The sequence below is a fragment of the Panthera pardus genome, unplaced genomic scaffold (assembly GCF_024362965.1).
Source record: "Panthera pardus isolate Hobbes unplaced genomic scaffold, ASM2436296v1 HiC_scaffold_17, whole genome shotgun sequence".
In the NCBI taxonomy this organism is placed as follows: Eukaryota; Metazoa; Chordata; class Mammalia; order Carnivora; family Felidae; genus Panthera; species Panthera pardus.
In genome coordinates, this window is record NW_026526732.1 from 101,349,181 (window position 1) to 101,372,638 (window position 23,458).

Genomic DNA, 23,458 nt, shown 5'->3' on the forward strand with positions numbered 1-23,458 from the left:
CATTTGAACAATCAACAAGTAGGGCTTGTCACCCCATATGCCAGATTTCAGATCCCTGGTAAGGCACCCAATACCATAAAGGCATGGAAGCCATGGAAAACAGCCATTGCCCTGAGTCTTACCTTGGATCAAAGTGCTATGCTGTTGAGAACAGCAAGCCCCATCATGCGTGGGAAAGGCATAATCTACTAGAATTTGCATGGGATGTCCTGCTGGTATGGATGAGTTACTTCACACCCATGGGTGAGGGGGGACTACTCAGTCTCACTGGGATTCAGTTGTCCTGCTGCAAATTGGGCCTGTTGAAATGTACTATGTCAGGAATGGAGCACACACCATTGGAGGAGGAGAGAAAGTGGGGATCCTGTTCTGACATATTCCACCCCCAGTCTATCTCCTCATGTCTGACAGGCTGCCTTCTCCATCCAACATGTATGGTGTGTACAACGAGGGCAGGTTCCTAAAGCTGCCAACTTCCCCCTCCTCAAGGCCAGGTGGTCATGCTCTGTTTTCCACTGGTACTCTTTCTCTACCTCTTTCTCTTCCTTCCTTTCATTACTTTCTCTCTTTCTTCCTTTTTTGTTTACAACTTCTTTGAACTTGTGATCTTCCAGTGTTTGAAGAAATTGAGAAAAATTACAACTGTAGTAATAACTTAAGAGTACTTCAGGGTAAGCCATGATTGTGAAGTATTTTAGTTTTTCTAGAAGTAGAGAAAAGTTTTTTATGTTTAATTTTTCTTTAGCTTTGGACTTGAAACTGATGCTGAGCGCAGACAAAATGTCTTAAAAGGAAGGGGAAAGGTCTCCAAAGAGACTAGAACTGGAGTAGCTCTCTTTCTCACTGCTAGATTCACTCATTATTATTCAAGATGAGAATTTCAAGTTCATTGCAATAAAGAAAGCACATACATTTTTTTCTTCCCTTTTCTCACTGGATATGAGAATTCCTGTGGTAAGCATTACTGTGGCAAGCCATCAACTAGTCAAGAGGGTATAGACAGTCTGGTTAACCACATAGCTTGCTAAGACACAAGCTAGACAGAGCCTAGAGAGGAGAGGGCTTGTGGGAGGTGCCTTGGCTGTGACACAGAGATAAAGGCTAGCTTATCTGGGACAGTGAGGAGCTTTATGGATACTTTACTCAGCAACAATAGCTATTAATTTTTTTTTTAACGTTTATTTATTTTTGAGACAGAGAGAGGACAGAGTATGAACGGGGGAGGGCCAGAGAGAGGGAGACACAGAATCGGAAGCAGGCTCCAGGCTCTGAGCCATCAGCCCAGAGCCCGACGCGGGGCTCGAACTCGCGGACCGCGAGATCATGACCTGAGCCGAAGTCGGCCGCTTAACCGACTGAGCCACCCAGGCGCCCCAACAATAGCTATTAAAGGACAAAAGTTAAAACTTTTTAAGTTTAACTTTTTTTTACTATAATGTGTACTCCTCTGTCATTTCAGAAACTTTAGCAAATAATCTGAAACCCTTTGTTTTAAAAAAATTTTTTTTAATGTTTATTATTTTTGAGAGAGAGAGAGAGAGAGAGAGACAGAGCACAAGTGGGGAAGGGGGAGAGAGAGAGGAGACATAGAATCTGAAGTAGGCTCCAGGCCCCCAGATGTCAGCACAGAGCCCGATGTGGGGCTCCAACTCACGAGCTGTGAGATCATGACCTGAGCCGAAGTTGGATGCTTAACTGACTGAGTCACCCAGGCGCCCCTCAAACCCTTTGTTAAAGAAATATTAAACAGAGGCCTAAGCCCAGCTGTAGATACTGTATTCCTGATAGAAAAATATAATTTATAAAATAAAGTACAACCTGCAAATATCTTTGTTCTTTTCTAAAATTTGGCCTTGGGCAGGATGCCTGAGTGGCTCAGTTGGTTGAGTGTCCGACTCTTGGTTTCAGCTCAGGTCATGATCCAAGGGTCATGGGATTGAGCCCTGCATTAGGCTCCATGTGTAGCCTGCTTGAGATTCTCTCTCTCTCCCACACTTTGCCCCTCCCCACAACCCCGCTCCTGCTCTCTCTCCCTTTCAGAAAAAAATTGCCCTTAGACAAAATTGTTTGCTAATCATGGGCATAATGAAATGGTAGACTGAATGCATGGTTTTCAAATATAGATACAATTTCTTGGACACTGGGTGCTCAGTTGGTTAAGCATCCGAATCTTGGTTTTGGCTCAGGTTACGATTTCACAGTTTGTGGGACTGAGTCCTGCATTGAGCTCTGCGCTGACAGTGCAGAGCCTGCTTAGGATTCTCTCTGTCCATCTCTCTCTGCCTCTCCCCTACTCGCATGTGCACACAGATACTCTGTCTCTTGCTCTCTCTCAAAGCAAAAAATAAACTAAAAAAAAAAAAAATAAATACAATTTCTTATAACATAGATTCTGTTAAAATTTTAGCAACAGGTAATTTGAGGGTATATTCTCTAGCAATTGGCTTCTTTCATGTTAGCATGATGTTTTTAAGATTCATTTATATTGTTGTGTGTTAGTGGTTTGCTCCTTTTTATTGTTGAAAAGTATTCCATTAGTATGGATATGCTAATATTTACTTATTCCTACACCAGTTAATGGGCATTGAGTTATTTATAGTGTTGGCTATTATGACTAAAAATTTTACATTTAGGTCTTTCTGTGGACATACTTTTTCATTTTTCTTGGGTAACAACCACCTTGGAGTAGGATTGTTGGGGCTTATGATAAATGTGTTTTTAACTGCTAAAGTATTTTCCTTTTGTTTTAAATATTTATTTATTTTTGGAAGAGCACAAGTGGGGGAGGGGAAGAGAGAGGAGGACAGAGGATCTGGGCTATGCGCTGACAGGCCTGATGGCAGCAAGCCTGATGTGGGGCTCAAAATCATGAACTGTGAGATCATGAGCCGAAGTCAGATGCTCAATCGACTGAGTCTCCAGGTGCCCCTTACTGCTAAACTATTTTCTAAAGTGACTGTGTCACTTTGCATTCCTGCCGGAAACATGTGAGAGTTCCAGTTGCTCCCACATACTTGTCAGCACTTGGTATTGTCAGTTTTTAAATTTCAGTCACTCTAGTGGGTAAGGGCATCTCAACATGCTTTTAATTTGCATGTCACACTATATTGATTTAAATATTGTGACACCAAAGAGCTCTGTGCTTTCAGAGGTGTTACTGCTTACAGGGGCTTGCATGCATGAGTGGCCAATCCCATGTACCAGCAGTTCCATTTTAGATAATTCTTTGTCAGAAAAGTTGATTTTTCGGCTTTTATGTCAACTTGTCCCAGTCTTGTGAGGGTTCCTTTGAGCCTCTTCACAAAATATATGGCATCTTGTCATGTGTCCTTCAGTGAGCAATCTGGTTCTGGTTTCATCCTTTATAAGTACAAGTCTGCCTTTCGCCTTTGTCTTTCTCCTGGTAGACTGTTATTAATCTTTATCCTGAACCCACCCCAGGTGATACAGGGTTTTGCTGGCTTCCATGTTTGTGCCACAGTCACTCCACCATAGTCCTATATTGAAAGCTTCAGTCACTCATCTTTGATTCTCCTTACTGAAATGGTGCTATTCACAACGCCCAGTTACTCTGATTGATCTGCTCCATTAAAAAAAAAAAAAAATCTTGGGATGGAGGTCTGAATAATAGGGTCCTGGCCAGCTGAGGTCAGATAATAGGGATTGGAAATGTAAATTTGAATGCTATCTTTATAAAGATGATGGCTGATGTCACAGATCTTAGGAACATGTCCATATTTAGAGCATGAGACAAAGAAATGAAATTGGCATGGAGACAGAAGAAATTAATAGGGAGTTGAGGTAGAATGTCACAGAAACAAATCCAAGAGAGAGTTTTAGGAAGGAGAGGGTGTTCAGTAGGGTCAATGCTGCACCGAGGCTTAGAAGGAGAGAACGGAGAAGATGCTGCTGAATTTGAAATTGGGAGATTATTCGAGACTTTAGAAATTGCTGTGTCAGCAAAGCAGTACAGTCAGAAGCCAGAATTCATAGGATCAGGTAATGAGAAAGTGGAGGGAACAAGGACAGACATGTCTTTAAATATGCATGGCAGACATAAAGATACCTGCATCTGGGTCATCCTTTCCTTCTTTCAATAGGGGACAAAGTGGACATCTTTCTGTGCTTTAGATTCTAACTGCCTTTGCCTGAGGAACCTTATTCTCCTGAACTCTTTCCTCCGTTTTCAACCTCTGGTCATTTTCTCTGTTTATTGCTCAAGAATCTTCAGTCTTCAAAAAGCAAAACCATAAAAACTACAAATAAGTCACGGGTTCCCATGGTTACTACTCTATCACTTTTCTTTTTATAGCCATGCTACTTCAAAAAGACCTTTTTCTTGTGTTTCCACTTCTTCCCCTTCCATCCTTTCCTCAGACTCTTCTAATATGATTTTGGCTGCCACCACACCAAAGATACCTCTCCTTCTAGGGCTCAATGACTTAGTTTTTCATATCTAATGATGCTTTTCAGATCATAACTTAATTGACGTTTCTTGGCACTTGATTCTGTTGACTACTTCCTCATCTTTAAGTTCTCAATTCTGTGGGCTTCTCTCTTTGATTTTGCCTTTGTACATCTTGGGTTGCTCTCCTTCATGGACATCAGGTCCAGTTTTCAGCTGTTGGGTCCTTTCACTCTGTAACTTCTCTTCCAGAGACACCAATGAAAACATGGTCTCTGGTAATCATTTACATGCTCACGCTGTGCTTCGGATGCAACTGCTATTGCCTGAGGGGCTTTGCTGTCCAAATTCCTCAAGCTCCGACCTTTGCTCAACTAATTTCTCCATTTTCCCACTGGACATTCTATGTACATGTCCCACAGATATCTCAGACCCAATATACTCAAAGTTAATCCACTGCTCCCATTGGCTCTTAACCTAATATTCTTCTTTCTTCCATTGCTTTTCTTACTGAAAGACATTACCACCCACCCCAATAACCAAGTCAGAAATCTGGACCCACCCTGTCTTTCTCCACTCCTGCTTATTTCTCCCCAGCTTCCCCATCAAATCCTACTGATTTTATCCTTAATGTTTCTCAAATTCACCCCTTCTCTCCATTTCCACAGCCACTACTTATTTTCTCCTTCAGGAAAACCATATCTTTTTAATTACTTCTTCCATGCTGTTCATTTACTCACTTGATTTCATTCTTTAAACATATTCTGCAACTATGTTTTACATACAGAGTACCATTAAAGGGTGTAGTATCAGCTTCTAGTCAAGTGTTCTATCTTGCACACTTACTCTTGCCTGCTTCCTCACTAAAGCACATATTAGGAGTCTAAACCTTAATGTTTCTTTCCCCCACTCCCACCCCACCCACCCCTCAAACTGGCTACCCTGCACATTATGAAATTCATCACTCTCCAGGCTGGATTAGAGTCAGATATGTCAATCAGAGATTAAGTTATATCTCAGTAAAGTGCAGGTGGAATGGAAAAATTAATAGTCACTGGTGACTAAATGTGAGTCATGTACCCAACTCCAACAATCGTCAACACCTGTTCCCTCACCCCCTCTAAACTCTATAATCAGTTTACTGTCTCTTGCCTTTATGTCATTATTTCCCTTTCTACAAAGCTTAAATCCCAGGCCAATTATTACAGTCACTCCTTTTGCACATGACCTTAGTCCCTTGCCTCTCTCACTTGGTCATATTCAACTGGTAAAACCCCACCCACAGTTGAATTCAAGTCTCCATTTATTCTGTACTTGAACTTACACTGCTGAATGTGGGTGGAGAAAAATCTGCAATCCTGCTGACTAATCTCACTTTTAATTTATGAACGCTAACCTCAAATGGGTCTGTAATGCTGCCCAAACATCTGTTTGCTACCCTCTCTTCTACGTGGCTATTTTGTGTTTTCTCTTATCTCCTGGTGCCAGTTACCAATTAATTGCCTCTCTTCTCCAAGTCTACCTTGATTGATATATTCCTCAAATCTCCAATACCTCCTCTACTGTCTTCCCTCTTGGTAGATAACCTTGCCTCTTATTTTATTCAGAAAAAAAAAGCAATCAGAAGAGAATTTCTTAAGTCCTATACACATACCTGCCGACCTGCCTACTTTATTATTCCAGATGACCTGACCGTACTCCAGACTAAGACTGACTGCTCCCTTTATTCACTGGCTTTTGTTCTCTCACCCCTACTCAGGCTCACAGCTCTAGAATTTTTCCCACCAAATGTCCCTTTGTAGTTCTTGCTTTATTCAAAGTTCCATAGATCCCTTCCAAAGGGTAATGCCACTTTGTAAGATTCAATTAATTGAATGCAATTTAACATATTGTTGTATAATTATTTGATGTCATTATGACCAATGCTGCCGTATTACTAAATCATTGTATTTTTTTCTCAATTAAAAAATAAGGTTATTATTGCTTCTTTGATATCCCATAGCATTACCTCCAAAAATGGGGTAATGGTTGTACTGACTTTTTTTTTTTTTTTTTACATTTTTTATTTATTTTTGGGACAGAGAGAGACAGAGCATGAACGGGGGAGGGGCAGAGAGAGAGGGAGACACAGAATCGGAAACAGGCTCCAGGCTCCGAGACATCAGCCCAGAGCCTGACGCGGGGCTCGAACTCACGGACCGCGAGATCGTGACCTGGCTGAAGTCGGACGCTTAACCGACTGCGCCACCCAGGCGCCCCTGTACTGACTTTTTATAAATGGTACATGATTCAAATTCAAGACAAAGATTTCAGTTGGGCACAAGCAGGACGCCTTGCTTTTTGGAAGTAATGAATCATTCACTGGATTGTGATATTTCTGTATATGAAGTTCTTTAATATTATCTGATTTCCTTCAAGAAGTCAAACCACAGTCTGGCAGCCAAGACCTTTGTAAATACTTGTTTTTTATTCCTTTCTATTTCCCTAAAATTATTGGTAATAAAATCCTTTAAACAAAACAAAACTAATATTATACTTTTTGCTTATGCAGAATATCATTTTCTCTTTATCTTTTGACAGAGAGACAGACTGGAAGGTCATTCAAACTTTCTTCCAGCATAAGCTTTGATAATAATTCTTGTAATCATCCAATAAGATTCAGCCAAGGCCCTACTTCTCCAGGAAGGTACTGGGCAGATAAAGGTGAATGAGCCTGGGGCGCCTGGGTGGCTCAGTTGGTTAAACTCCAACTCTGGATTTCAGCTCAGACCATGATCTTGCGGTTTGTGAGATGAAGCCTGGAGTGGGGAGCCTGCCTGGGATTCTCTCTCTCCTCTCTCTCTGCCCCCGCCCTGCTCTCTCTCTCTTTCTCTCAAAAAATGATAAATAAACGTTAAAAAAGGTGAATGAGCCAGACTTTTTATCTTTGTCTTCCCAAGTAAATAGCACAGGATCAACAACACAGGTATCCTCAATAAATGTTAGTTTAGGACCAAATCTTCATTGTCATTATTGTCACCATAACAATCACCTACATTTGGCACACATCTGGGCATGTTTAAACCACTGTGCACTGTTACTCTTTCCAGGAACTCATGACAGTAAACTACCTGTAGCATTCCAGCATGCAACCTTTGATATGAGCCTTTTAAGGCTGCTTGCTTTTAACCACAGATAAGTATGGACTTCCCCTACATCACCATCAATGAGCTACATGCACTGAAAATTAACTTTGTCACCTCTGCTGTAAATTGCACACCTGGTGAGATCTGATGCTTGAGAATGTGAGGAAGCCTGAGGGCAAACAACCACCCTTGAAGTGTCCAGGCCTGTCTTGTTAGTAGTGATAGCACTATCCTTTCTTATTGCCTGTTTGTGACAGGCTCTGAACTTCTGAACCTGGGTTCTAAATGTGCCTTTGTAGTCTAAGAAACAGGAAACACCTGTACCATGACCCTGCTCACTGGCTCCCTCTCTCTCCTTTTCCCTCCCTCCCTCCTCCTTCTCTGTATCCTAAGCCTTTGATTACTTTTATCACTTCCTTTTCCAGCTTTTCTGAAACTTTCCCAAGCACAGCTCAAATTCTTCATCCTGGGTGAAGATTTTCTTGGCCATCCCATCCAAAAGCGAAGTGCCTTTATTTTGAAAGTCTTTGACACTTATAATCTGTCCCACTAATTTAGTCTATATCCTGCCACAAGACCTCAATTCTTTTTTCACACTTAGCCTTCATCTCTACTCTACCTGACCCTATCAGACTACAGGTTCTTTGAGGATGGGAGTCTCATTGTTCATCTTTGACTATCTCTATAGCCCCTACAATGATGTTTTGCTCCAAATAAGTGCGCAACACAATTGGGACAGTAAAATACTTGATCCATATTGCTTTTTTTTTTTTTTTTTTATCAGTAGGCTCCCCATCCATCATGGTGCTTGAAGTCACAACCCTGAGATTAAGAGTCATTTGATCTACTGACTGAGCCAGTCAGGCACCCCTCATATTGCTTTTGATCCGTGGTTCTGTGCATCACAGTTGTTACATCTGGGAAAAAAATGTCAACTGTGTTTGGTGACGCAGGTTTGCCTTCATGGAGAATAACCAAGAAAAGCTGTTCAGACGAAGAGGCCAACTGCTCTCTGCCTCTTTGTAAGCTCTACTTCACCACTGCCACTCTGAGATGCCTCCATTTGGTTCCAGCCCTTGTTGCCTGGGCCCCTCTGTGTGACTCTCTTATTCACATCTCTCCCCACCAAGACATAAGAGCACAAGAGGCCCAAGATTTGGATCTCAAGGATGGATATTCCCCATGAATGTAAAAGGAAGAGCCACTGTTTTGCTGCACAACAGAGAGCCCGGGGTTTGAAGTGTGAGGGTAGGAATGAACAAAAGCAAATATAAGAATGTTTCTTAGATAATCTGTCATTCCTTCAGGACAGTCCATTTGAGGTTCTCAGGGACTAAGCCTTGGAACTTTAAGGAATGAGGTGCTATATTCACATAGGCCCTTTCCAATTTCAATCTATACCATACTTTGTGTTTAGCTCTGAGTAACTTGGCTGGGGACTGTGTGCTTTAAGACTCTGAGTGAGAAAATTTGGAAAAACAATTAGTTGTTGAGCTGCTTTTATACAAAAGTAGTGGGCTTGGAGCTTGCTAAGTTATGTCTGAATGGGTTCATTTGACTGATAGGGTGATTGAGCCTCAGAGAGCTTAAGTAGTTTACCTGAACTCATACAGCTAAATAAAGATAGATCTGGGCTAAAACTAATCAGCCAGGGCTGTTTGTCCTTTAAGCCCTAGCACACAGTGCTCAGGGTTTATACACTTTTCTAGAGCCTAAAAAATGTTTGAGATGTGAAAAAGGGAATTACCTGGCTCCAAAATGCCAACTGGTATCTGGAAACTGATACCAGAAAAGTGAAGTTAAATTATATGCTTTCTTTAAAAAAAAATTATGTCTTTTTACAGATTCAAGTATCATGTCAATCAATCACATTTTATCAACTCAAATAATTATATATAAATTATGCTTGGTTGGATACAGATGAATTTTTATGGTTGGGTCTTGTGTGTGGTGAGCCTTCAAAAGGAAGAATGCCCAAGACTTAGGAAAGTTGTAAAATGGACCTATCTATGCACCCTAACCTCTGAAGAAGCTGTATCTTTTGCCCTTTTTGAAGAACTTTTACTTCAGACAAAGAAAAAGTGAGCAAGAGGGAGAAGAAGGAGAAGGAGAAGTAGGGAAAGGGGAGGGAAGGAGAGAAATAAGGGGAGGAGAAAGAAGAGGGAGTGGTAGGCATGATCTCCTTTAGGGAGGTGGTCTTATATTTCTTTTTTACTGCCATACATGCTTTGTTCAAAAACAGGCGCAGATTAAGCATCTAACAAATACTCCAAAGAATGAGAAAACTCATCAAACTGGTAAAAAAAAAAAAAAATTGTTACATTAAATATCCCATTCCTCCTATTGGAGTTTGATAGGGGCTGAGTAGAGGGCAGCATGCATGCTACAGACTGACCTCCAAATGGGACCCACATCCAAGCAGAAGGGAGAAGATGGGCCTTTGCAGAAGAGGAAAACCACCTCAGCAACAAGACCAAACATACAGCGGCACACGTTGACTCAGCTCTCTCTCAGTTTGGTCCGTATACTCCATCACGAAGTTTGTGGGGGGCTCAGGATTTTCTGTTGACCACTTCTATATATAGTATAGCCAGTTGCCCAGCAAATATAAAAATAAATGCAGTAACAAGTCATTTAAGTTTATTGAGCCTTTTCCACACCCTAGGCACTATCACCATGCTAAGAGTGTATCAAGCATTATTAACGACATCCAGAATTACTAAAGCTGAAGCTAGGTGTTGACCAGTGTTGTCAAAAGCCAGTTCATGCTCATTATCATATGCTCCACTGCCTCTGGCTTTTGGGGAGTGAGAAAAGGCTTTTTTTGCTCCATTCACTGATGCCTGGGTCCCCACTATTTGATCATTCTTTTGGACTAATAGGGAAATGATGAAAATGTGGGAGGAGTGCATTAATATCTGTCACCGATATCTTAGTATGGATTAGAACCCCCTTTAAAGGCAGCTGAGAGAAGGGTAGAGAGAAAATAGAAAGGGAGCTTTGTTGGGAGAGCAAAACAAACATGGGAAGAGCCTCCATTTGTTTCACGTTCTATAAGCCAGTTAGGATTTTAAATATTCTTCCCATTGCTCCCCAAATCATTGGATCTATCCTGAAAATGTCAACTCTTTGAAGGTTACATTTCTTCATCCAAGTTCTTCTCGCACCAGAAATGGCACACTGATCCCTTTGAAACCTCATGTCTTGATGTGTTTTCCCATTGGAAATATGGTCACAGTCAGCACAGGAATTGCAGCTGGAGTCTGTTGATAAAGCAGCAGTAGAAAGTGATCATTAAATCAAGGAAAATTAGCTTTCATCTCATTCACGATTTTGTCCAGGGAAGGTCTGCTGTGCATCTATAAGACAGGGCTTCTTGGTGGACACTGAACATTTTTCAGAGACCAAGACATTCTCAACAGATACCTCTGAAAAGTAGGTATTCCTTCCAACATGAAGTTTAGCCTAGTGCACTGTGGTAACTGGTGAGAGTATCAGTCAAATTTGGAGGTAAGGTAGGCTGGAGAGACCCCTTTGAGACTTAGGAATGTGGGAAGCATGGATTTCCCCAGGTGTCTTGAGACTAGGTTCCAAGTAGGATCTCTGCCTTCCCGCAGGGAATATCATTTTTTTTTTTTCTTTTGCCAGCAGTTGTGGGCATGGCCTTTCAACAATACAGCCTGAAGAGGAAGGCTAACAGGAAGGTTGGCTAGGCTCATAGCTCAAGTGTCTATGGCATTTCTTGACCTTTAAGATGGATGAAGGATGGTTGTGAGGATTAAATGTGGTAACCTAAGGAGCACCCTTGGCACTTGTCTGGCATATAGAAAGGGCATGTATGTGTGGGACTTTTTTACTTCATCTTTCCACTTGTCCTTCCTGGTGTAGTCATAATGCTTTTATACCTGAAGAAAACTTGCTTGCAAGGTCGGGCATGGAATGGAAACTGGAGAAAAAAGAAAGGAGGAGGAAATGTTTCTATACGTCAAATGTTGCTGAGGGGTGTGGGATAAGATGAAGACAGAAATGGCCATGGAATTTGGCAACATGGAAGTCATTGGCAACAGGAGCTGTTTGGGGGAAATGATGGGAGTGAAAGCTTGATTAGAGTAGATGATGTAATATTAAAAATCTTTTCCAGTGTGAGAGGTGGAAAACTATTACTACTTTCTTAGCATTCCAAATTGTGATATTTTGATATTTAAAATCTTCTGAACCCAATTCCCTCCTGTTTCCCCACCCCCATAACTTGTTTTTTGATCTTGCTGAATTTTTCATTTCAGACACCACAAGGCTGAGCAAGTGATGGAGATGTGGCAGTGATGACCTTAATTTGATCAAGATAAACAGTCCGTTTGGCTCGTTTATGCCTCAAAGTAGACTTACTGAGACTTCGGCACGAAGACCTCCTTGTTAGTGGTTTGCAGCTCAAGATACATGGCTGTGGTCTTCATTCCAGGAACCTGATACGACAATGTAAAATGGATGAAAGCATATGCTTAGCGCAGTGTTGCTTTGTGTGGGTGAGATATTTTCCCAGATGTTTTGAATATGAGGCTTTGTTTTTAGAGTGAACTATTTGCTAGATTTTTAGGTTTTTTTCCAGCTCCAGTGGGTCCTCTCCTTACTGTTTCTTTCCTTGGGGGTATAGCCACAAGGGGGCGCAATGGGCCACAACCAGGGTGGTCTGGATTTTTGATGTTGGCTGTTGTTTTTGTTTCTGTTTTTGTTCCTGTGAGGACCCAGGTTTCAAACACTGACTCTTTCTTAGAGCCATTTTCATAACATTTCATATATTCCATTCATTATACTATTTCCTATCACATCTTGCCTTTCGGCTAAGATCAAGTGCATTATACTATTTTATTAAACATGAAATGACTTATCTAAATGACCAAACAACCATTGTTTTTGAAGATTCCAATTTACAGATCATAAAGGTTCTAGTATTTAAAAAAGAAATAGATGTTCATTAAACATCTGAAATTACAAGAAAACATTAAAATTATCCATCCCCCAGGACCCAGAGTAATTCCTGTTAGTATTTTTATGTATTTCCTTCCTGTTTTTTATTTATTTTTTATTTATTTTAAATTTATTTTTAATCTTTATTTTTGAGAGAGAGAGAGAGAGACAGAGTGTGAGTTGGGGAGGCGCAGAGACAGAGGGAGACAAAGAATCAGAAAAAGGCTCCAGGCTCTGAGCTGTCAGCACAGAGCCCTATGCAAGGCTGGAACTCAAGAACCACGAGATCATGACCTGAGCCAAAGCTGGACGCTTAACTGAATGAGCCACCCAGGTGCCCCCCTTCCTGTTTTTTAATGTCTTCTTTCAAATAGTTGAGCTATTTTCTCTCTCATCTTGATATTTAGTCCAGCATTTAATAACTTTTCCAAATGTATGTTTATTTATTTATTTAAAAAAATTAAATATATATATTTTTTTATTTTTTATTTTTTTGAATTTACATCCAAATTAGTTAGTATATAGTGCAACAATGATTTCAGGAGTAGATTCCTTAGTGCCCTTACCCATTTAGCCCATCCCCTCTCTCACAACCCCTCCAGTAACCTTCAGTTTGTTCTCCATATTTATGAGTCTCTTCTGGTTTGTTCCCCTCCCTGTTTTTATATTATTTTTGTTTCCCTTCCCTTATGTTCATCTGTTTTGTCTCTTAAAGTCCTCATATGAGTGAAGTCATATGATTTTTGTCTTTCTCTGACTAATTTCACTTAGTATAATATCCTCCAGTTCCATCCACATAGTTGCAAATGGCAAGATTTCATTCCTTTTGATTGCTGAGTAATACTCCATTGTATATATATACCACATCTTCTTTATCCAATCATCCATCGATGGACATTTGGGCTCTTTCCATACTTTGGCTATTGTTGATAGTGCTGCTATGAACATGGGGGTGCATGTGTCCCTTCAAAACAGCACACCTGTATCTCATGGATAAATGTCTAGTAGTGTGATTGCTGGGTCGTAGGGTAGTTCTATTTTTAGTTTTTTGAGGAACTTCCATACTGTTTTCCAGAGTGGTTGCACCAGCTTGCATTCCCACCAACAATGCAAAAGAGATCCTCTTTCTCTGCATCCTTGCCAACATCTGTTGTTGCCTGAGTTGTTAATGTTAGCCATTCTGACAGGTGTATGGTGGTGTCTCATTGTGGTTTTGATTTGTATTTCCCTGATGATGAGTGATGTTGAGCATTTTTTCATGCTCAGTTGGCCATCTGGATGTCTTCTTTGGAGACATGTCCATTCGTGTCTTTTGCCCATTTCTTCACTGGATTATTTGTTTTTTGGGTGTTGAGTTTGATAAGTTCTTTATAGATGTTGCATACTAACCCTTTATCTGATATGTCGTTTACAAATATCTTCTCCCATTCTGTCGGTTGCCTTTTAGTTTTGCTGATTGTTTCCTTCGCTGTGCAGAAGATTTTATTTTGATGAGGTCCCAGTAGTTCATTTTTGGTTTCCCTTGCCTCTGGAGACGTGTTGAGTAAGAAGTTGCTGCGGCCAAGGTCAAAGAGGTTTTTGCCTGCTTTCCCCTTGAGGATTTTGATGGATTCCTGCCTTACATTTAGGTCTTTCATCCATTTTGAGTTTATTTTTGTGTATGGTGTAAGAAAGTGGTCTAGGTTCATTCTTCTATATGTCAACTGTCCAGTTTTCCCAGCACCACTTGCTGAAGAGACTGTCTTTATTCCATTGGATATTCTTTCCTGCTTTGTCAAAGATTAGTTGGCCATATATTTGTGGGTCCATTTCTGGGTTCTTTATTCTGTTCCATTGATCTGAGTGTCTGTTCTTGTGCCAGTACCATACTGTCTTGATGATTACAGATTTGTAGTATAGCTTGAAGTCTGGGATTGTGATGCCTCATGCTTTGGTTTTCTTTTTCAAGATTTTTTTTTTTTTTAGCTATTTGGGGTCTTTTCTGGTTCCATACAAATTTTAGGATTGTTTGTTCTAGCTCTGTGAAGAATGCTGGTGTTACATTGATGGGGATTGCGCTGAATATGTAGATTGCTTTGGGTAGTATTGACATTTTAACAATATTTGTTCTTCCTATCCAGGAGCATAGAATCTTTTCCCATTTTTTTGTGTCTTCTTCAATTTCTTTCATAAGCTTTCTATAGTTTTCAGCGTATAGATTTTTCACCTCTTTGGTTAGATTTATTCCTAGGTATTTTATGGTTTTTGATGCAACTGTAAATGGGATCGATTTCTTGATTTTTCTTTCTGTTGCTTCATTGTTGCTATATAGGAATGCAACCGATTTCTGTGCATTGATTTTATATCCTGCAATTTTGCTGAATTCATGAATCAATTATAGCAGTTTTTTTGTGGAATCTTTTGGGTTTTCCGTAGAGAGTATCATGTCATCTGTGAAGAGTGAAAGTTTGACCTTCTCCTGGCCGATTTGGATGCCTTTTATTTTTTTGTGTTGTCTGAGTGCAGAGGCTAAGACTTCCAATCTTTGAATAACAGTGAATGTTGAATAACAGTGGCAAGAGTGGACATCCCTGTCTTGTTCCTGACCTTAGGGGGAAAGCTGTCAGTTTTTCCCCATTGAGGATGATATTAGCATTGGGTCATTCACATATGGCTTTTATGATCTTGAGGTATGCTCATTCTGTCCCTACCTTCTTGAGGGTTTTTATCAAGAAAAGATGCTGTATTTTGTCAAATGCTTTCTCTGCATCTATTGAGAGGATCATATGGTTCTTGTCCTTTCTTTTATTGATGTGATGAATCACGTTAATTGTTTTGCCGATATTGAACCAGCCCTGCATCCCAGGTATAAATCCCACTTGGTCGTGGTGAATAATTTTTTAATGTATTGTTGGAGCCGGTTGGCTAATATCTTGTTGAGTATTTTTGCATCCATGTTCAACAGGGAAATTGGTCTATAGTTCTCCTTTTTAGTAGCATCTCTGTCTGGTTTTGGAATCAAGGTAATGCTGGCTTCATAGAAAGAGTTTAGAAGTTTTCCTTCCATTTCTATTTTTTGGAACAGCTTCAAGAGAATAGGTGTTAACTCTTCCTGAAATGTTTGGTAGAATTCCCCTGGAAAGCCACCTGGCCCTGGACTCTTGTTTTTTGGCGGATTTTTGATGCCTAATTCAATTTCCTTACTGGTTATGGGTCTGTTCAAATTTTCTATTTCTTCCTGTTGCACTTTTGGTAGTCTATATGTTTCTAGGAATTTGTCCATTTCTTCCAGATTGCCCTTTTCATTGGCCTATAATTGCTCATAATATTCTCTTATTATTGTTTTTATTTCTGCTGTGTTGGTTGTGATCTCTCCTCTTTCATTCTTGATTTTATTTATTTGGGTCCTTTCCTTTTTCTTTTCGATCAAACTGGCTAGTGGTTTATCAATTTTGTTAATTCTTTCAAAGAACCAGCTTCTGGTTTCATTGATCTGTTCTACTGTTTTTTTGGTTTCAATACCATTGATTTCTGCTCTAATCTTTATTATTTCCTGTCTTCTGCTGTTTTTGGGTTTTATTTGCTGTTCTTTTTCCAGCTCTTTAACGTGTAAGGTTGGGTTGTGTACCTGAGATCTTTCTTCCTTCTTTAGGAAGGCCTGGATGCTATATATTTTCCTCTTATGACCGCCTTTGCTGTGTCCAAGAAGTTTTGGGTTGTGGTGTTATCATTTTCATTGGCTTCTATGTACTTTTTAATTTCCTCTTTAACTTCTTGGTTAGCCCATTCATTCTTTAGGAGGATGTTCTTCAGTCTCCAAGTATTTGTTACCTTTCCAAATTTTTTCTTGTGGTTGATTTTGAGTTTCATAGCGTTGTGGTCTGAAAATATACACAGTATGATCTCGATCTTTTTGTACTTACTTAGGGCTGATTTGTGTCCCAGTATATGGTCTATTCTGGAGAACATTCCATGTGCACTGGAGAAGAATGTATATTCTGGTGCTTTAAGATGAAATGTTCTGAATATATCTGTTAAGTCCATCTGGTCCAGTGTGTCATTCAAAGCCATTGTTTCCTTGTTGATTTTTTGATTAGATGATCTGTCCATCGCTGTGAGTGGGGTGTTGAAGTCTCTACTCTTATGGTATTGCTATCAATGAGTTTCTTTATGTTTGTGATTAATTGATTTTTATATTTGAGTGCTTCCACACTTGGCGCATAAATGTTTACAATTGTAAGGTCTTCTTGGTGGATAGAACCCTTGATTATGGTATAATGCCTTTCTGCATCTCTTGATACTGTCTTTATTTTAAAGTCTAGATTGTCTGATATAATATGGCTACTCTGGCTTTCTTTTGTTGACCATTAGCATGACAGATGGTTCTCCATCCCCTTATTTTCAATCTGAAGGTGTCTTTAGGTCTAAAGTGGGTCTCTTGTAAACAGCATATAGATGGATCTTGTTTACTTATCCATTCTGTTACCCTATGTCTTTTGATTGGAGCATTGAGTCCGTTGACATTTAGAGTGACTACTGAAAGATATGAATTTATTTCCATTATGATGCTTGTAGAGTTGGAGTTTCTGGTGTTCTCTGGTCCTTTCTAATCTTTGTTGCTTTTGATATACATATATATATATCAAAAAATATATATATATGTATACATATATACACATATATATATACACATATATACATATATATATACATATATACATACATATATATACATGTATACATATATATATATACATATATACATATATATTTTTTTCATCTTTTCTCCTCTCAGAGAGTTCCCCTTAAAATTTCTTGCAGGGCTGGTTTAGTGGTCACAAACTCCTTTAATTTTTGTTTGTCTGGGAAACTGTTTATCTCTCCTTCTATTTTGAATGACAGCCTTGCTGGATAAAGAATTCTTGGCTGCATATTTTTCTGATTCAGCTCACTGAATATATCCCACCACTCCTTTCTGGCCTGCCAAGTTTCTGGGGATAGGTCTGCTGCAAACCTGATCTGTCTTCCCTTGTAGGTTAGGGACTTTTTTTCCCTTGCTGCTTTCATGATTCTCTCCTTGCCTGAGTATTTTGTGAATTTGACTATGATATGCCTTGTTGATGGTCGGTTTTTGTTGAATCTAATGGGCATCCTCTGTGTTTCCTGGCTTTTGATGCCTGTGTCTTTCCCCGGGTTAGGAAAGTTTTCCACTATGATTTGCTCACATAACCCTTCTACCCCTATTTCTCTCTCTTCCTCTTCTGGGACCCCTATGATTCTGATGTTCCTTTTTAATAAGTCACTGATTTCTCTAATTCTTAAATTGTGCTCTTTTGCCTTCATCTCCCTCTTTTTTTCTGCTTCATTATTCTTTATAAGTTTGTCCTCTACATCGCCGATTCTCTGTTCTGCCTCATCCATCCTTGCCGCCGCTGCATCCATCCGTGATTACAGCTCAGTTATAGCATTTTTAATTTCATTCTGGCTGTTTTTTACTTTTATCTCTGCAGAAAGGGATTCTAATCTATTTTCAACTCCAGCTAGTATTCTTATTATCATGATTCTAAATTCTGGTTCAGACATCTTGCTTGTATCTGTGTTGATTAAATCCCTGGCTGTCGTTTCTTTGTGCTCTTTCTTTTGGGGTGAATTCCTTCGTATTGTCATTTTGAAGGGAGAAAAGGAATTAATGAGGTACAGAAATTAAAATTAAAAATTAAAATAAAAAAATATTAAAATTAAAAAATTAAAAAGACACACATACAAAAAAAAATTGAATAAATGATGCTAGATCCTAGGTGTGTTTTGGTCGGGGTGTTGAAAGTGGTTCGACAGGTTAGAGAAGAAAAGGGGGGGAGAAAAAAAAAAGGGAAATCATTTCAGAATTTTAAAAAATCAATACACTGAAGTAGACTAAAATGAGATGATGGGAGTGAAAGAATTTGAAAAAATACACATAAAGGAAAGAATATAGTAGAAAAAAACTAAAGAAAAATAGTTTTAGTAAAAATTAAAAATAAATTATTTTTTTCTTTTTCTGTATTCAAGAAAAAGAAAAGAAATGAAAAAGAGAAACAAAGATTAACAAAAAAGAAAAAGAAAAAAAGGAAATCGTTTGAAAATTTGAAAAAGTGAATACATTCTAGTAGGCTAAAATAAAATGATTGAAGTAAAATAGAATTTGAAAAAAATTACATAAAAACAAAAAATATAGTAAAAAATTAAAGAAAAATATTTTCAATAGAAATTGAAATAAAAATGAAGTTTTTCTCTTTCTGCATTCAAGAAAAAGAAAAGAAATGAAAAAGAGCAAGAAAGAAAAAGAAAAAAGGAACCTCTGAAAATTTGAAAAGGTGAATACACTGAAGCAGACTAAAATAAAATGATGGAAGTAAAATAGAATTTGAAAAAATTTACACAAAAGTAAAACATATAGTAATAAAAATTAAAGAAAAATATTTTTAATAATAATTGAAAATAAAAATGAATTTTTTCTTTCTGTATTCAAGAAAAAGAAGTATAAAATAGAAAAAAAAGAAATAAAGAAAATTGAATAGAAGGACTTGCTAACAGATTGAAGTAGGACTGAAATTGCTTCGTTTTCCCCTAGAAGTCAGACTATGTAGCTCATTATAGTCCATAAATTAAGCTGGTGGTGAGATTTGTGTTCTTGAAGAGCTAAGTTGGCCCAGTTGGGCGGGGCTCAGTGTAACGGCTCTGCTCTCCACTAGATGGCGCTGCTAGCCTACTGTGGTGGATTGTTACGCGCTCGCTCGTAGGTGCGTATGCGCATGCGCGGGAGAGGTGAAAATGGCCTCCCCCACTACAGTCTGTTCTTCCGGATCAGCAATCGCGCACCTGTCCTGTCTTCAGCTTTCGTCTACTCCCCGCTTTTTCACTCTCTATGACCAAGCTCCAGGCAGTACCTCTCTCCCAAGTTTTGTCTCAGATGCAGCTGTTTTCCCCGGCTCCTTACCTCTGAAGGACTGTGGCTTTGACCCATTCTGCCCCTCTGCGGGAGGGTCTCACCAAGCAATGGCCGAATGAGCAATGGCTGAATGTCGGCTGCACCCAGGAACACTTGCTGGACCCTGCTGCTGCCGGTGCCCCAAGACTACGGCCAGGTGCCAGCCCGCCCCCCCAGAAAGATCACGAGATAGTGTAGAAGCAGCGTTTCAGGGATTATGGAAAATCACAACACACATCTGGCACCAGGCTTCACCCTTAACGACCTTGTTCTGCACCAGCGAATGTGGCCATTTTCTGAGGTCTCCTGGGACCAGGTGGCTTCAACAGTCTCCACCAAATGTCCTTCCAGCATTGGAACCACTTTTCCCCATGTGGCCTGAGAACCTCCCAGACCCCACTCTGCTCCTGGGGATTCGCCCTTCCCACCAGAGCACCACCAGGTATGGAGCTGCGGAGTTGCAGACTGCGCTACCCTTGTTTACAGTCTCAATGGAATGTAAACCCTCTCCTTTCTCTTTTCTCCCTTTTTAGTTTAGTCCCTGCGGCTGTTTCCAATTTTCCACTTTCTCTCCAGCTGCTTTTGGGGAGGGGTGCTTTTCCCATATTCTACCTCCCTGTGCAATCTCCTTCCTCTCTCCGCTTGCAAAAGCACCTCCCTTCCTGTGCCTTCTCGCTCCCCAAGTTCACCTCTCTGTGCCGCATGCCTGCTGAATTCTGTGGTTCAGCTTGTGCAGATTGTCGTGTTAATCCTCCAATCAGTTTTCTAGGTGTGTAGGATGGTTTAGTGTTGGTCTGGCTGTATTTCATGGACGCGAGACACACACAAAACTTCCATGCTATTCCACCATCTTGGATCCTCCCCCTAAAAATATTTTAGAGAGAGACAGTGTGAGCAGGGTAGGGGCGGGTGGGGTGGGGTGGGCAGAGTATCCAAAGTGGGTTCTGTGCTGACAGCAGTGAGCTGGATGTGGGGCTGGAACTCTGAGATCATGACCTGAGCCGAAGTCCCACGCTTAACCAACTGAGCCACCCAGGGCCCCTCCCATTATCTTTTAAAAACTTTTCATCGTGAAATGCATCATCTATACAAAAGAATGAATAAAATATGTGTACAATTGAAAAAATTAAATAAAAACAAACAAAATCCAAACACCTGAAACTGTACTACCTAAGTTCAGCAGTGAAATATTGCCAGGAATCAGAACTGTCAGCACAGGGCCTGATGTGGGACTCAAACCACAAACTGAGATCATGAGATCATGTGAGATCATGACCTGAAGTCTGGCGCTTAACCAACTGAGCCACCCAGGCACCCCTCTCTCTTGCTTTTTAAAATTGTTATATCACACTTATGTTTGCATCCTTAAATGATATATCACTCAGTTTTGAAAAACCAAGGGGCAAACACAAATCTAACTGGTGAGAGGCAACATACCCACTGTTGTGGGAGGCTCCCAGGAGCTGTGGAATCCTTGATCTTGGTCATGGTCCACCTTCAGCTTTCCTGAGAGGTTGCAAGAACACCTGGGGAAGGCAGGAATGAGGCTTGGGAAGTTCTGAGAGTTGTGCGGGGTGGGACCAGGGAAGCAGAGCTGGCCAGATGCCCCGGAATCCAGTGCAGAGTTGTATTTGAGATGTTTGTGCTCATTGAGGGGTCTCATTTCCCAGACCCTTACAATCCATGAAATAGGAGACTGAGTTCTTGAATCTTCACCTGGAGCAGACATGCATGGTGACCAGGAACATTTCACTTGGAGGGTTATGTGATGTTTTAGTCTACTTGGGCTGCCATAATGAGATACCAGAGACTACATGGCTTATAAGCAACAGAAACTTATTTCTCAGTTCTGGAGGCTGTCATCATTTTGCTGTGTCCTCACATGGCAGGAAGGGTGAGGGAGCTCTCTGGGGCCCTCATGGCCTACTTACCTCTCAAAGGAGGTACCTTACCTCTCCATCTCCATATACCATCACACTGGGGATTAGGTTTCAACATATGAATTCTGGGGGAACACAAACATTCAATCTACAGTGTGTGAGTGAGAATAAACTTCTGTTCTACCATAAGCATTCTGGATGGGCTCCTCTGCTATTTAGCCTACCTTAACTGGTAGTACAGATACTCCGTGTCCAGCAAAAAGATAGTCAAGGTGAGCAAGCTGCTCTGTATTTTCTGTTTCTGAGACTACCATCCCCAATCTCCAGTTTGCAAAGGTAGAGCAAAACAGACCTTTTAGTGGCAGGGAGATAAGCATCTTAAACTAATCCAGTGAGCAAGGCAAGGAGACACAATGCATACACGGCCCAACTCCCTCAGTGCCCGGCCTACCGGCCTACCTATGGGCTTTGCTCTGGCTGTCTCCTTTGGCACCCTGCAGGGGGCCTTCCAGCCCAAGAGCATGAACCTGAGCTGCCACCACTGGCACAACTGGGGCCAGTGCTAAGTGGGCTTCACGGGGTTCCCCAAAAGGGGACACAGATCCCCAACCATTCCGACCACCTTTAAGGAAACCAGGGAAGTGGCATGCCACACACGAGGCTCACATGATCCTGAAACACCAGGAAAAGATGAAGGGTGACCCCTACAAGCTTGACTTTCAGAACAACCTCTTGCCCTGCCTTCCCTGGCTGGATGGGGCCCTGCACCCTGGGCAGGAACTCTTCCGCCCCACCACCTCCCTCTTCACTGCGGCTGGTGCCATCTACTCCGCAGCCAACCCTTTCACCGCAGCTCCCAGGGCCCAGGGAAGCTTTCTGAGCCCCAGCACCCACATTGATCCCTTTGGGCATCCCACAAGCTTTGCCTCATTGGCTGCCCTAACAGGGCCTTTGGAGGCCTGGGCAGCCTCACATTCAACTCCAGCATCATCTTTGCCCAGAAAGAAAGCCCAGGGCCTCCACCAACCTTCGCCTCCCCGCCAGACCCATGGGGCCGCCCTCCACCAAACTTCGCCTCCCCCCCAGACCCATGGGGCCGCCTGCACCACAGTCCTCTGGCCTTTCCTGCTTGGGTCTGGCCCCCTGAGGCCGCCTGGACACCAGGCTCACACAAGGAGCAGCCTGTGGAGCAGAGAGAGCCCTCTATCACCAAGGAGGAGGAAGACAGGGACCTCCCCTTCTCAGGGCCCCAGCTCGGAGTTTCTCCTGCTACTCCCAAGGCCCGGGCTGGCGAGGAAGGGGACAGGCCGCTAAGGAATCGGTGCGGGTAAAGGAAGAACGGAAGGAGGAGTCCGCCGCTGCCACCATCGGGTCTCAGGGCCTTCACCTGCTGTTTGAGAGGCCCCAGACACCCCCCTTTCTGGGCCCTTGTCCCCCAGAGTGCTGTGCTGGCTTCCCGGAGCCAACCTGGTTGGCAAGCCCCCCTCACCTTGCTAGGCCACCCCGCTTCTATGAGGCTGGCGAGGAGCTGACTGGACCAGGGGCCATGGCTGCCACCCACCTCTACATTCTGGAGCCTGCCCTCCCCCTGCTATACAGCTGCTTGGCTCCGCCACTGCCACCTACTGCGGCCCTGGGAACCCCTCACCTTCTCAGCAAGACCCCCCCTGGAGCCCTTTTGGGGACACCACCTCCACTTGTGCTGACCCACAAGTAGCCCCTGGCCCAGCCCAGGTTAACAGGTAAGCGAGGGGGAGGGACAGGGGCAAAGCTCCATCCCCCTTTCCTTTTGACAAGGTCCTAGAGCTGAGGTTTCAAGCCAGGGCTAGAGGGCAGAGGTCATGACCTCACCAGCCACCTCTGAGGTCATGGAACCTTGGAGCAGAAGCCCCAACCCCCACAAGATCAAGCATCAGATGGACCTTGGAGTCACTGGAAGGGCAGAAGTCACAAGCCTCTAGAGTGGTGTGTGTGTGTGTGTGTGTCTGTGTGTGTGTGTCTGTGTGTGTGCGCGTGTGCATACACATGAGAGATGAGAATGGGAGTCATTTCAGAAGTCATAGTTCATGATCTCCTGAGGTACACCATCACCCCTTCTGAGGGCCCCTAGACCCTTGGCCTGCCTCCCCAAGGGCTC

At 41.7% G+C, this 23,458-nt stretch overlaps 1 protein-coding gene across 1 annotated transcript; it reads left to right on the forward strand.

The window, feature by feature from the left end:
* The first annotated feature begins 21,734 nt into the window (after positions 1-21,734).
* Positions 21,735-23,038, forward strand: LOC109271403 (probable fibrosin-1). Its single transcript, XM_019456691.2, is given in 5 exon segments — positions 21,735-21,840; positions 21,843-21,932; positions 21,935-22,264; positions 22,267-22,629; positions 22,632-23,038. Coding segments are annotated over 5 exon segments (1,296 nt in total).
* Positions 23,039-23,458: the final 420 nt, after the last annotated feature.